This window comes from Lagenorhynchus albirostris, chromosome 6 (genome assembly GCF_949774975.1).
Source record: "Lagenorhynchus albirostris chromosome 6, mLagAlb1.1, whole genome shotgun sequence".
In the NCBI taxonomy this organism is placed as follows: Eukaryota; Metazoa; Chordata; class Mammalia; order Artiodactyla; family Delphinidae; genus Lagenorhynchus; species Lagenorhynchus albirostris.
The window spans coordinates 19,558,531-19,573,459 of NC_083100.1; the positions used below are offsets into that span (position 1 = coordinate 19,558,531).

The 14,929-nt window shown below is 54.2% G+C and overlaps 1 protein-coding gene across 7 annotated transcripts in view; it reads left to right on the forward strand.

Moving 5' to 3' along the window:
• Positions 1–265: 265 nt before the first annotated feature.
• The window catches only part of TNS1 (tensin 1), a 190,851-nt gene continuing 176,187 nt past the window's right edge, over positions 266–14,929 (forward strand). For 4 of the 7 annotated variants that reach the window (XM_060152138.1, XM_060152140.1, XM_060152142.1 and 1 more), the window contains exons 1-2: positions 4,067–4,083; positions 6,292–6,406. Coding sequence is in view for 1 of the 7 variants with exons in the window: in XM_060152144.1 (XP_060008127.1) it covers positions 285–329; positions 6,292–6,406 (160 nt within the window). In the remaining 6 variants the exon portion in view is untranslated. Of the gene's footprint in view, positions 330–4,066; positions 4,084–6,291; positions 6,407–14,929 lie in introns of those variants that run through there. The other 3 variants (XM_060152143.1, XM_060152145.1, XM_060152144.1) reach the window with 2 other exon arrangements.

Below are 14,929 nucleotides of genomic sequence, written 5' to 3' on the forward strand. Positions count from 1 at the left end.
AGAGCTGTGTTCCTTAGAGGCTGTGTGGGGAGGAAAGGTCCAGTGTCTTGGGGCAGGAGGCCGGAGGCTGTTGCAATAGCTCCGGACAAAAGAGACGGGGCCTCCGATAGGCAAAGGCAGTGGAATGAAAAGCACAGGAGGCCGCAAGAATATTTAGGGAGCAGCGTTTGCGGAGTCTGGCAACTGGTTGGGTTGGAGGGTGGAGCCGGGAGGGGTTGAGAGTGACTCAGAGTTTTCCACCCGGGGCGACCAAGAACATGGTGCGGCCATTAGCTGGCTAGGGGATGGCGGGGCTGGTGGTGGTAAGGAACTTCCGTGTGTACATGAAGGTGAGGTGGGGTTGCAAGGAGCTTGTGTTTGAGGGGCTGGGGCGGCGGGGGCTCCCAGTCGCCAGCCTGCAGCTCCATTGGGAGTCCCACAGTCTTCCCCATAGAAGTGACCACTGATCCCAGCCAGGTCCTGGCATCCCAATGCAAGGTGATGAGACATGGAGGGGTGGATGGCCGGGAGGCAGGGAGAGGACTGAATGACCCTCCAAGTCTGTCCTAGGCCTGCTTTTCAGTGACTCTCTTTCCCAAGGCTCACTAGCTCGTAGACTTCTGCCCTCTGGCCTCATCATCCAGGTCTCCTAGTGTGGGGCGCAGGGAACCTGGTGGGGCTGGGCTGGGGAATTTTCTTTGGGAGGCGGCAGGAGCTTATGAGCTGGAGGACCCTAGGGTTATCAGTCCCCCTTCATCACCACCCCCACCCCACTGTGCTTTGCCCCAGGGGGCAGGGAGGAGCCAACAAACAGCCATTCCCACCCCAAGACCAAGGACTCCTGCCAAGGCTGCCCGAGCCAGACGTGCCACACCCCTCTGACAGGCAGCTTGGTGAACGGAGGGTGGGAGGGAGAGATCCCCCAGAGGGCCAGGAAAGCCCTCCGAGGCTGGGTGGGCTTGTCGCAGGGCTAGGGCTCTGGGTTTGGAGGGTAGGGAAGAATGACTTCGGCTGGGACCCCTTCCCTCTTCTGGGTTCTGGCTCTCGAGGGAGGTAGGCTTTGGAAGGACTAGGCAGTTCCTGCCACGGCCAGGCCTCTTCTGTCCTGAGTTTCCCCCAGGTGTGTTAGGAGCGAATCCAGCAAGGGAGGGGCCGGGTGCACTTTGTGAGGCTGTCTGCCACTTGTCAGGGAAAATGATGGTCATTGTCATAACAAGCCATTACCCTTGAGCTGGGTGCCTCATGGGCTCCTTCTCATCCTCTGCGTGTACCTGCAGAGTAACCGTGGGCGAGGGCAGGGTAGGTACTAGACCTTCGTTTATCTTCCTCCTCTGGATCTTGACATATGATGGTTAGGAAGTTCTTTTCCCCCCTTGAGTCTAATCATAAGTGCTGGCAGCTTCTGCCCACTGGGTTTTGTTTTGCCTTTGGTAACTTCCCAGCAACTCCTTACAATGACAGCTCCTTCAGATATGTGAAGATGTTCCATCCTAGACTTTCTCCTCCATCATCCCAGCAAAGCTTCAGACCTCTGTGGATGACTTTTCACAAGATTACCAGACATCCCAGTGTATAGCCAGGGATGCTATACATCCGGGGTCACTTTCCTGGGCGTGGCCGAACTGGTCTCCTCACTTCCACCGGGGCTGCCCAGCCTCTCATGGAGGGGTGATGTCTCATTAGACATCCCTCCCTCTGTAGCCAGCAGCACGTCTAGTCCCCAGATCCCACAGTCCCTTCCTCTCAAACTGGCCCATTATTTCCCCTACACTGTGTACACTCAGGCTGTCTTGTCGGAACCCCTTATTTTCATCTGGGGACTGTGAGGCCACCGGCCTAGAAAGCAGGTCTCTAGACTCCCATCTCAGTGCTCCATCAGCCAGACAGTCAGGACAGGGTAGGGGTGAGGGGTAGGAGTGTGCTGGGCCATCACCCAGAGGCAGCTGAAGGAGGCCTTGAGCGAGGCCAGGGAGTGTGTTTTCTGAACCTGGTTCCTGTTCCCCAAGCCCGGGCGGGAGGAGAGTTTGTAAACTCAGACGTTATGGAGTTGGCCAGGCAGGGCAGGGAAGCCCAGGGCCCAGGGGGGAAGCCCGGTGTTTGCTTGTCAGCCTGGACGTCTCCTCTGTTTACTGGACAGCCTGGACCCTCTCTGGGGAGATTCCACTGCCATGACTATGCTTTAGGGAGGAGGCCTCTTTCCCTGGGCTTTGGAGGAAGGGCTGGATTTGGGGTGTAGGCAGAGAAAGCTGGGGGATAAGCTAGCACAGGGAGCTTTGCTGACTTAGTGGGGTAGGAGAGGCAGGCTTCGGGGGGCAGACTAGGCCTGAGATGATGGGGCTTTAGGGCTTCCTGCCTGCCCACCCTTCCAGACAGGCCTTAAATTGAACCCCGAGTCCCCTCCCTGCTTCTCCTCCTATCCTAGGCCTTGGCCGCTGCAGTTGATGTGGGACTGGGTCCCCTCCCTGGAATGTCTGTGACAGAGATCATTTGGAAGGCTGCCAGCCAGGGGCAGAGATGGGAAAACGGGGGAGGAGAGACCTCAGAATAGGAGGGGATTCACCTGCCCCTCCTTGTGGGATGGGGGACACTGGGTCAAGTCCAGAGCTGGACCCTCAGCCTACCGCCCCCCGCCTCCCTCCCCTTCCCCAGCTGAAGCCGGAAGCATGGCTCCCGGAATGAAGTGTCTGGAATATCAGAACCCAGGTCCTGCTGCCTTGCTCAGCCACCAGGGGGCATTGCTGGTCTCTTGTACCCACTCCTGACTCCACCACGCTCTCTGCTCTCTGGTCTCTGCTCTGGGCTTTATATCTGCTCCGTCCTGCCTCCTTACTGTCTTGACAAATAGTCTGTCTCCTTGAATTCTGAGACAATCTAAAACTTCAGAAAAGTGGCAAATACAGTGCAAAGAACTTTTTTTTTTTTCCTGAGCTATTTGAGAGTAAGTTGCTGACACGTTGCCCTACCACCCCTGAATACTTCCCTGTTTTCCTACAGGGACTTTCCCTACCTAACCCAACACAGCCATCCAAGCCAGGAAATTGACATTGATGCGTGACCTTCTCATCCGCAGACACCCCCGAAGTTTGGCCAGTTGTCCTAATGGCGTCCTTTGGGGGCGTGGGAAGAATCCAGTTCAGAATCAGCCGTGGCATTTGGTTGTCATGTCTCCTTAGTCTCCTTCTGTCTGGAAATCTCCTCAGCCTTTCCTTGACTTTCGTGACCTTGTCACTTTGGACTATTATGAGCCACTTAATTTGTGGACTGTCCCTCCCCTGGGTTGGTCTGATGCTTCCTCATGACTGGATTCAGCTTGTGTCTCTTTGGCAGGAGTATCGCAGAGGTGACGTTCTGTTCTCATCCCCTCCATGGCACACAATCTCCACTCATCCTGTTACTGGTGACGTTAGCTTTGATCACTTGATTAAAGCGGAGTGTGCCAGGGAAAGTTACTTTTTTCCCCTTTGTAATTTATAAGCATGACGTGGGGAGGTGCTTTGAGACTCGTAACTCCTCATCAGACTTTGACTGTATTCACTTATTTCACATATCAGTATGGACTCATTTAAGCCATTACTATCATTATGTATTTTGATGCTCAGATCTTCTCAGATCTGAGGAGCCCCTTCAAGCTGGCTCCTGTGTCCTCTTGTCTGTCTGTCCCCCTTTGATTCTCTGGTTCCCTTTATAGTCTCTGTGTGTTTCTATCTAATCTCTCTCATTCTCTGTGTGTGCTTGTTTGTCTCTGTCTTTGTCTCTGCCTTTATCTTGGTCCTCTTTTTTTTCTTCTCTGTCTGACTGTTGCTGTTCCCTGTCTTTCTCTGTCTTCTCTCTCTGTCTCTCTTTGTCTTTCTCTCTCTTGTCTCTGTCTCTGACTCTTTCTGTCTCTCTCTCCCCCTCTACTTCTCTCTCTATCTCTTTGCCTCTTTTCCTACTTGCTTTCTCTCTTATTTTATCCGTTTTTCTCTCCGTGCCTCTCATGGTTCTGTCTCTTTTGCCCAGGACTCACCACTACAGGATCTTCAGCTGGGAGTCCTGGACATGCTGGGTTTGTGGGATGCTGCCACCCGTCCTCTGAACACGCAGAGTGGGGAGGCTTGGACCAGGGTAGTAGGAGGGGGACTTGGAGGAGAACCTTCTCCCTGGTCTGTGATCATGTCTGTGTGTGTCCCTGCATGTGCAGAGGGCATTGGAAAGCTCTGTACCTTTGGGGGGTGGGGCGCGGGCTGCAGGCAGAGAAGCGTCAGTGTCTGTGCTCTGCTGCCCCCTGCTGCTGGAGCCGGGAAATGAATCCAGTTATAGGTACCAGGGTGAGGTGCCTGCAGGCAGGGCAGGACTTCCCCGGGAGTCCTCTGAACTGGGAGCCTTCCCAGCATGTGCCTGGGCTGGGGGCTGCGGGTGGGAAGAGGGTGGTCCTAAGCAGCGTGGATGCAGGACTTTGCGGCTTAGACTGTGTTCAGATGTGTGGTCACAAGCGGTGTGGGGCCCAACCTCAGGGTGTCTGGAGGGGGCAACTGAGGCCCCTGTTAGTGGTGGGGTGGTGGCTAGCCAGACACGGAGAAGGCTTGGACTGCCAGCCCGCCTCTCATCCTATGTGTGTGGTGGTGTAGTTTTTCTTTTATTTTAACATCTTTATTGGAGTATAATTGCTTTACAATGTTGTGTTAGTTTCTGCTGTATAACAAAGTGAATCAGCTATACATATACTTATATCCCCATATCCCCTCCCTCTTGCATTTCCCTCCCACCCTCCCTATCCCACCGCTCTAGGTGGTCACAAGGCACCGAACTCATCTCCCTGTGCTATGCAGCTGCTTCCCACTAGCTATCTGTTTTGCATTTGGGAGTTTATATATGTCCATGCCACTCTCTCACTTCGTCCCAGCTTACCCTTCTGCCTCCCTGTGTCCTCAAGTCCATTCTCTACGTCTGCGTCTTTATTCCTGTCCTGCCCCTGGGTTCTTCAGTACCATTTTTTTTTTTTTTGAGATTCCATATATATGTGTTAGCATACGGTATTTGTTTTTCTCTTTCTGACTTACTTCACTCTGTATGACAGACTCTAGGTCCATCCAACTCACTACAAATAACTCAATTTCATTTCTTTTTATGGCTGAATAATATTCCATTGTATATATGTGCCACATCTTCTTTATCCATTCATCTGTCGATGGTTACTTAGGTTGCTTCCGTGTCCTGGCTATTGTAAATAGAGCTGCAATGAACATTGTGGTACATGACTCTTTTTGAATTATGGTTTTCTCAGGGTATATGCCCAGTAGTGGGATTGCTGGGTCATATGGTAGTTCTATTTTAGTTTTTTTTTTCGTTTTTTGCGGTACACGGGCCTCTCACTGGTGTGGCCTCTCCCATTGCGGAGCACAGGCTCTGGACGCGCAGGCTCAGCGGCCATGGCTCATGGGCCCAGCTGCTCCGCGGCATGTGGGATCTTCCCGGACCGGGGCACGAACCCGTGTCCCCTGCATCGGCAGTCGGACTCTCAACCACTGCGCCACCAGGGAAGCCCTGGTGGTGTAGTTTTAAAAAGGATATTTAACCTATTGATATTTTCATAATGTAAAGAATAGTAAATAAAAATAAAGATGGAAGAAGTCTTCTGGGCTGGAGCACGGGGTGGTAGTGAGGGTGAGAGAGAGAAAACTGTGGGGCATGGCACTCGGGGACATGGGTAAAAGGTCGAGGGCCATCAGCAGTAGGATGAATGAATGAGTCAGTTGCATGCACACGGTGGAGTACTATGCAGCAGCAAAAAGGAGGGAGCTGCTGCTCTGTGAGCACAGGGATGAATCTCCCACATTCTTGCTGAGTCAGAGAAGCAGACACAGGAGTATATACTGTATAATTCCATTCATATGAAGCTTAAAAACCTGTCAAAATGGATCTTTGGTGATAGAAGTCACAGTAGTATTTACCTTGGGGTGATATTGACTGGGACGGCCACGAGGGAGCCTCCTGGGGTGTGGGTCCATGGGGCATACGTGTGTCAAACTCTATTGAGCGATACATTTAAAATGAGTGCACTTTGCTAATAAACTAAATCAGAAAAGTGACTAAGAATCCATGGAGGGGGCTGGGGGTTTCGACTGTTGTCTGACCCCACCTCTGACTGGGAGTCTGGGTCGCACCCACAGCTTTCTCTTTCCCTGGGCACCTCCTCCCATAAATGGGCTCGGGCCTTTCACAGCTGAAGGGGCTCTCACCTCTCCTTTCCCCCAGTGCTTGCCTGCTTCTCCCCTGGTCCCCTGGCTCTTTCCCGAGGAGCCCGGCCTGATCACTCTGCCTCTCCTCCCACAGCCAGAGGACCTGGAGGCCCCCAAGACTCACCACTTCAAGGTGAAGACCTTCAAGAAGGTGAAGCCCTGTGGGATCTGCCGACAGGTCATCACCCGGGAGGGTTGCACCTGCAAAGGTGAGCAGCTGGCTGGGCCACGGGGGATGGGGAGCGCGTCTTCACGGGAGTGAGGTGCCCGAGGCCCGGGTCAGGCTGGGATGTCCTTGGGGTCCTGACTTGGCGCCTGGTTCTCATTTGGGAGGGGATGCTGAGCACACGGATAGCAAGCATGTGGGTATGTGTGGATGGCACATGGCAGGCGAAGGGTGGCATGGAAATGGCATGTAGCTTATGTGTGGATGGCATACAGGTGGCATGTGAATGGCTTAGGGAAGACATGGATATTATGTGGTGGCAGGTGGATGGTGAGTGGCTGGCGTGTGGAGGGCGTGTGAGGGGGTATGGTTGGCCTGCAGATGTCATGTGGTTGGCACGTGGATGGCGTGTGGTCGGCACGTGGAGGGCCTGTGGAAGGTGTGTGTGGGGGGTGTGCCTGGCACCAGGAGTACTGCAAAGATGCCAAGCCACGGTCCTGCCCTTGTGGCAGCTTAGGGGTGAGTTTAAGAGGCCCCCAGTTAGCCTCGGGGGAGGGCCTGCTGAACGGCAGGCTTTTGTAATCCCTGTTCTCATGTGCTCCTGGAACGGCCTGGGCTTGGCTGTCACAGCTGCCGGAGGAGTTGGTGTCTTGCCCCAGGTCACACTGTGAAATCAGAAGGAGGCCTCTGCACCCAGTCTCAGCGACTGACACCGTCACCCACCCAGTTGCCCCACCAGATGCCTCCCTGTCTCTCACCCCCACCTCCCATCAGTCACCAGCACTCCCCCCTCCATGCAGCTTGAGTCGCTGAGCCTCTCTGACCCGTGCAGCTGACGGCTGCCCCTCTGCCTCTGGCATCCTGACCCGCCCTCTCAGCCCGCCTCCGCACCAGCTTCCGGAGGGCCTCGATGTCAGGTCCCTGGGTTTAGCCTTGGGAGCCCCCGCTCCCTGAAGACAGCGCACGCCCCTTCCCGCGGCTGCGCGGCCTCGTGTTGGAGGTTGGAGAGGGTGGATGGAAGTGTGTGTGTGTGCGTGTGCATGTGGGGGGCATTCCAGGCAAAGCCTTTCGGGCCAAGGGCAGAATTTTATGGTCCTTAATTGCAGGACTGGGACACACCCAGACTGAATTTAGGGGGCCCGACAGGAATTTATGCCATACCAAAATTAGCCACACGGTGGCACCCTCCTCCCAAGAGTCCTGGCTGGCGCGGGTGGTGGTTTCGGGTCGGAGCTGGGAGAAGCCGGGGAGGCGTTGCCTAGGCTGGGGTTTTGCCTTTTGCTTCCGTCACCACCTCCACCTCATCCCGTCCCTTGAACCTGCTCATGTTAGCCCCCCCGCCCCGTTCCTTCCTTCCTCGCCCAATGCACCTTCCCTTCCCCGCAGTGACTCTGACACAGCTCTGATAGGAGGCAGCACAGGGCTGGGGGTGTAAGGAAGTCCGGCACTCTCACTGCGTGACCTTGGGCACACCTCTGGCCGCATATTCTGTGATCGTCTGTGGTCCTAACTTCCCCAGATGACCTGGCTTGAGGGCCCGGGTTGAGGAGGGGATTTGACCCCATGTGCATGGAAGGCTCCCAAGGCAAGCAGAGATGACCCCGCTCTCACCTGGTTCAGAGCCTGGCCCTGCTGGTGTGAACCGGAGTGGAGGGTAGGTGGCCAGTGGGCTGCCAGGCTGGGGTGGCCGCTCTGGGTGAGTTAGTGGGAAGAAGAGGGAAAAAAGCCTGGCCCGCTCTCCAGAGGCACCACCAGGTGTCAGGACTGGGCCATGGAAGGACCAGGGACCCCCAGCCCCACAAGGGAAGACAGAAGACTCCCAGCTATACAGGCCACATGTGTATCCCCAGCAAGAGGGTTGGGGTCACTAGGCTTGGGGGCAGGGTTGGGGCCACTGGGCTTACTGGTGGGAGATGCAGGAGTGTGCCAACTCTCTGTGCTTTGGAACCAGGAGGTTGTGTTGGCATGAGATCCCCCTTATCCTTCCCTCTCTCCCTTCCTCCATCCATCCATCCATCCATCCATCCATCCAGGGCCACCAGATATAGTTGTACAGGTTGTTCTCTGGCTGAGGGGGCCGTTCACCAAGGCCAATCCAAAGGGTTTGCTGTGCTCTCTGGTTCCTCTTCCAGTCTTCAAGTCTCCGGCTGCACCATGGTGACCCTCTGGATTCGTGGCTGGGGGTTCTGGGTCGAATGTCAAGGCCCTGCATTCACAGTCTCCATGGGGCTTGCAAAGCTGAGGGAATTTTGCTGCAGACAGGGGCAGTGAGGACACCTTCCCAGATCTAGAGAGACGGGGGCATGTTCCTGTCTCCCACTGGCTGCCCTGCCCCATAGCTCCCCATCCTACTGCATTTCACTGTTTAATGGACTATGGCTGAAGGGGGTGGGGTGGGAGACGGGGTCGGGAAGAGAGTCAAGGAACCTGGGGTCTAGTTCTGGTTCTGGGAGACTCAAAGGTGAACAAGGCAGACCAAGAACGAAGGTGTGTGGACATGTGGGTGTAAGCGTGACGGATGTACAGGCAAAGAGGTGGTCGTGAGACTGCGGCTGGTCTTCTGCTGTGCTGAGTCTGTTTCCTCCTGTGTATTGCGGGGTTAATAGTAAACCCTGTCCTCGTCTCTTGAGGGGTGCTTGTGAGGGGCACTGAGGTTCTGTGTGTGGCTGTAAAGTGAGCACTAGTGTCAGGACAAAGGCTCCCTGTGCGGAGACAGAGATGGATGAGACAACTGGAGGAGAAGAGGCCTGGGGCCTTTGTCAGTGGCCCAGCCTCGACTTCTGGGCCTGCCACTCACAGGCCAGGTGACCTCAGATAAATCCCTTCACCGCTTGAACCTCAGTTTCCTCATCTATAGATAAGGGTTTGGACCAAGAATATCTGCTGAGGGCTTCCCTGGTGGCGCAGTGGTTGAGAATCTGCCTGCCGATGCAAGGGACACGGGTTCAAGCCCTGGTCTGGGAAGGTCCCACATGCCGCGGAGCAACTGGGCCCGTGAGCCACAACTACTGAGCCTGCGCGTCTGGAGCCTGTGCTCCGCAACAGGAGAGGCCACGATAGTGAGAGGCCCGCGCATCGCGATGAACAGTGGCCCCCGCTTGCCACGACTAGAGAAAGCCCTCGCACAGAAACAAAGGCCCAACACAGCCAAAAATAAATAAATAAACAGACCAATGAAACAACAAAAAAGAATATCTACTGAGGCCCAGACCATGGGGGTCCTGGAGAATTCTCTTGTTGGAGTCTGGAGAGCCTGAATAACCTCCCAGTGTAGGCTGCCACTCCACCCCCGTGTGTATGTGTACACCCATCTGACAGTCATGAACCTCTGGGCTGGATGCCATGCCAGGTACTGGTGCCAAGACCCAGCCCCTGACCTGGGAAGACAGACATGCTGTCAGTCAGAGAGCCCGGTGGCAAAGCTGCCACAGAGGTGTGTGTGAAAAGCTGTCTCTGACTCAGCAGAGATTTTCCTGTCAAGCTTCAGGAGGGAATCCATATGTAGGCTGGGTCTTGAGGGATGTGTAGGAGTTCTTCAGTTCAAACAGAGGGTTTCCCACAGGTCTCTGGGAGCAGTGCTCTAGGGAGTCTAGGGCCTTGCCCAAGGGCCCTAGCCTCCCACCAGGCTGAAACCCAAGGGAAGAGACCAGAATGCCAGCTCAAGGGCCCAAGGCCTGCCATCTGGATCTGGATTGGGGCCCAGACTTAGAGTACTCCCCTTCTTAATGTTTCTGGTCAGCTTGGAAGGTGGGGGCAGTTACCTGCAGTTTCCCCAGGGTGGAAACGTGCCTTAATGGGAGAAGTCTATCTAGAAGCCCTCACTGGTTGGATTTGGGGAAACCTTGTTTCAGGGAGCTTTCTCTTTACTGGGGATCCCAGCTTCTACCCTGTGTCTGAGTCACTCCCTTCTTGGAGTCACTGGAAGCAGCCTGGTAGGGTGGGAAGATGCTGTTTTCCAGTCCTGGCTTCCCCCTGCGTGGTTGTGTGACCTTGGGTGAGACAATTAACCTCTCTGGGCCTGGTTTTCCTGGTTCTCTAAATGAGGGGTTGGACTAGATCAGAGGTTCTTAACCATATTCCAAAGGAGCTGTAGGGTTCTTTAGGGGCCCGAGGGGGTAGGAAAAAGGGGGAAACCCAAGGGCAGGCTTAAGGACCTGGGGCCCTGGAACCCCTGCCCACTTTAATCAGAGCAGCTCTGGTTTTAGGAGTTAAATATATCAGGAAGCAGGATGGTGTGGGGGTCTTGCACTTGGCTCAGACATCCTAGATTCAAATCCCAGCTCTTACCAGTGAGAACTGAGGCAGACTGTTTCACCTTTCTCTGCCTTAGTTGCCTCGCCTTTAAAACGGGACACACGGCAAACCTCCCGCCTTGGGCTACCGTGGGGATTGCCTGAGATAATATATGTAAAGTGCTCAGAACAGATCCTGGCACATAACAAGCGTTCAGTAAGTGCCAACCAATATCACTGAGATTCCATGTAAGAGTCCAGCTGCATCAGGATTTTGGCTGCCAAAACAAGAGCTTGAAAACCACTGGATGGGATGACCTGGAAGGTTTCTTCGTGCTTCAACTTCAGAGCCGCCCCATACCCACTCCCCCGCGACCAGCCCCGGAGTCACCTTGCATTAGGGTTCTCCAGAGAAACAGGACAACAGGATAGATAGGTAAGTAGGTAGATAGATAGACAGATATTCATTATAAGGAACTGGCTCACATGATTGTAGAGACTTGGCAAGTCCAAAATCTGCAGGGCAGACGGTCAGGTTGGAGACCCAGGGAAGAGTTGCAGTTCAAGTCCAAAAGCTGGCAGAATGCCTTCTTGCCTGGGGAGATCAGTCTTTGTTGTTCAGGCCTTCAACTGATTGGACGGGGCCCACCCACATAGGGCAGGGAATGTGCTTTACTCAGAATCTACTGATTTAAATGTTCATCTCATCCAAAAAAACAAACCATTCACAGAAACATCTAGAAGAATATTAAACAAATCTCTGGGTACCATGGACTAGCCAAGTTGGCACCTAATATAAACCATCATATGCCTCCAGGCCAGGCTACGGAAGTAAGCAAGGCAGGGAAGGGCGGCGAGGCCTGGTGGGCAGGTGGGCGGCTGAGCAGGTCTCTGCCAGCTGGGGTAGGAGCGGAGGCCGGCCGCGCATGCAGGCAGTTATCGCCGGGGTCAGGTGCACACCGAGGCTATGCGCTCATTTTCCGACCCGAGGCCAGGAGGAAAAGGCCATTTAGATCCCAACAATGTGGCTTCCTGTGTTCCCGAGAGGCAGGAAGCCACCCCAGGAGAGAGTCCAGGCAGCCCAGCAAGGCAGGAGTTGGCCAAGGGCTGGGGTTGGGGTGCAGTGCCCCACCCCTGCAGGTAACCTACAGACCCCTCCCCTCTATGGTGCTTTCTCCTCCGTCTCAGGCCGCTGGCCTGGCCCTGCTGTGAGGGGGCAGTGTTGACACCCGTGGGCTGAGGTGGGGCTCCTGGGCTCCATGGAGTTTTGGTTTGACAGGGTCCCTCCCCAGGGGGCTTCATCTTGCAGGGTCACTAGCCTTCCGTGGGAGCTAGGGAAGGCCATGGTCTTCTCAGGTGGGGTGGATCATGAGATGTGTGTCCAGGGAGGACTCAGGCATCTGAGGGATGCCAGGAGGGGGAGGCTGGAGTTTTCCTGCCCTCGTTTCCCCGCAACGAGAAATGGTACCCTGTGGAGTGGGCATCCCTGTCAACCGGGTGTTTCCTCAACAGCGTTTGGGATGTTTTCAGGGTTGGAACCTGGGTTCCCCCCTTTGTTGGTTGTGGGGAGGAAGTGGTGGGTGGTGACTATGATGGAGGGACTGGCTGGGGTTATACACACACTCTCACAGCTGGAAGAGAGCTTGCAGACCATCTGTTCCAGGGGTCGGAAATGCAAGGGCCTTCAGAGAAAAGCAGGCAAGTGAGTGTGGACAGCAGGCCCTGGTGGGGGCCCCAGGGATCCGGAGAGAGCTGCTCTGCTGGAAGGCACTCCAACTAAGAGAAGAATTCTTGCCTTGTGACTTAACCACTGAGCCGGTTAATGAAGACAAGCGTGCAGGCCCAATCTACCCTGGAGGCTGCCAGTTGGCTGCCTTATTTTCTGAGCAGGAGTCTGAGACTCAGAGAGGGGAGTGACTTGCTTCAGGTCACACAGCTCTGATAGCAGTCAGGACTAGAACCCAGCTCTCCTGACTCGGGGCTCTTCCATATAATAACAATCACGAAGGTGATGGAGATGCGGCTGATATAGCTAATCCTTATACAGAATGTACTCTGGGCTGGCCACGTATATTAACTCATTTAATTCTCACAACTCTGTGATGTAGATGCTATTATTACCCCCATTTTCGAGATGAAGGGATGAAGGCTCAGAGTGGTTAAGTAACTTGCCCCAGATCACAGAGCTGGTGTGTGACCTGCATCTGAGCTGAGAGCCAATGTACATGAAGCCAGGTAGGTAAGTGGGTAGGTGGAGAGCAGGACCCATGGACGAATGGATGAAGGATCAGTTAACTCCTTTAGTGCTCCCACTAGGCTTGATCATAGGTGGTGTTTGTCCTGAAGCACTTGGGAAGACTGACTATGGTCCCCACCTGCCTTCTCCCAGCAGGGGGTGGAGCTGAAGAGTGAGGCTCCCCGACCCTCACTTGTGTCTTTTCTGTTGCCCCAGAGTGTCAGTCCTGGTTCCAGGGGTTTAGGCTGGGGAGAATCCTTCCAGTTTGAAATTTACTATACATTTATTGAGCCCATCTATGCCAGACCCAGTGCTAGGGAATGGGGCAGGATACAAAGCTGCAAAGTTGAACAGGACCTCCCTTTCTCTCTTAAAGCAGTTGAATGTGGGGGAGAACCAATAATAAAGGAATACTTAGTCCTCCAAGGTGACAAGCACTTTCCAAGCGTTGTGGGCTGAGGATTCTTGGAGCACAGAGCAGAGAGGGACCATCTTTGAATTATCCAGGGAGGGACATTTTGAACTGGGCCTTGAAGGATGTATATGAGCTCACCATTCCAGACCTGAACCTTGTAGACTCGAAGTCTGTGTGGGGAGTTTGGTGGGGCAGGAACAGATCTCTTTAGTGGCAGTGGCTGGAGGTAGAGGCAAGACTAGGCCATGTAGGGCCTTATAAGTGTGTTGAGGAGCTAGACAGAGGGTCTAAGCAGGGGTACAATGTGATCAGTTTGTACTTGAGAATGGCCTGTGACTCTGTGGATTGAAAGGAGACAAGGCTGGTGGGGAGAGGGGGCCCAGGGAAGGATAACTGGTTGGAACTGGTGCAGTGGTGTGGGAGGAAGATTGGGATTCAGCAGCCTCTTTGGATGACTAATTGCTTGGTAGGGTAAGGAACGGGAAGAAGGAGTTACAGAGAGGAATATGCAGGTACCCAGGGAGCAAGGAAGGACCCAGGGGAGGGCCTCTGGTCTTTGTTCGCAGCATCAGCCTTTGGCCTCTTGCTTTCTGAGGGATCCTGTGCTCTGGTTTCTGTATTAGTTAGCTGTAGCTGCATAACAAATTACTCTAAAACTTAACAGTTTAAAACAAGTACAGAATTATTCTCTCACATAGTTTCTGTGGGTCAGGGATTCATGAGTGGGGATTCATCCACGTAACTGGGTGGTTCGGACTCTGGGTGTCTCATGAAGTTGCAGTCACGGTAGCTGGGGCTGTAGTCATCTGAAGGCCTGACAGGGGTGGAAGATACGCTTCCAAGGTGGTTCAGTTGTGCGCCAGTCAACTTTGTGCTGGCTGGTGGCAGGTGTTCATTACGTGGCCCTCTGTATTGGGCTGCTTGAGTGTCCTCATGACATGGTAACTGGCTTCCCCTAGACCGAGTGATCCAGGAGACAAAGGCTGAAGCCACCAGTGCCTTTGATGACTTAGCTTCAGAAGTCATATACCATCTTTTCTATAATATCCAATTGGTATATCAACCAGTTCATTGTGGGAGGGGACTGCAGAAGGGTGAGCATACCAGGAGGCGAGACACACTGGGGGCCGCCTTGGAGGCTGGCTGCCGCAGTTTACCTTTCTGTGACACATTTGAACGTGCCAGTGGTCTGAGGAGTGAGAAGCCAGCTAAACGGCATATTTCAAATTACAGCAGGAGGGATGCAGGTTAGAGAGAAGGAAATACTGCCCTATGGGAGAATACCTGAGACAGGTGACTGAGACTGTAAAGGAGCCTTCCCTGGAGGGGACTCAGGGCAAGAGGGTTTCCCTGGGGTTGGGAGCAGGTGCTTCTGAAAGTGCAAAAATTCATTTATGGGGGCTTGACAACGCCTGTGCTGCTTGGAACCTGCCACTTGAATTCAGTTTGCTGAGCTTTTGTCTTTTGAGCTGGGGGCTGGGGGCTGGGGGAGGTCTATTCCTTTGCTCCCCACTCTAGAGCTTTCAAGGACAAGCTCTCCGCATTCCAGCACGTAGGGAGAACTCAGCACATTGTACTGCAGTTGCCCAATGATTTCCCCATCTGCCCTCCATTCAAGGGCATTTATTGAGTGTCTGTCCACTGTGTGACAGGCAGGCCTGCCCTGCAGGCCATTCACTGCCA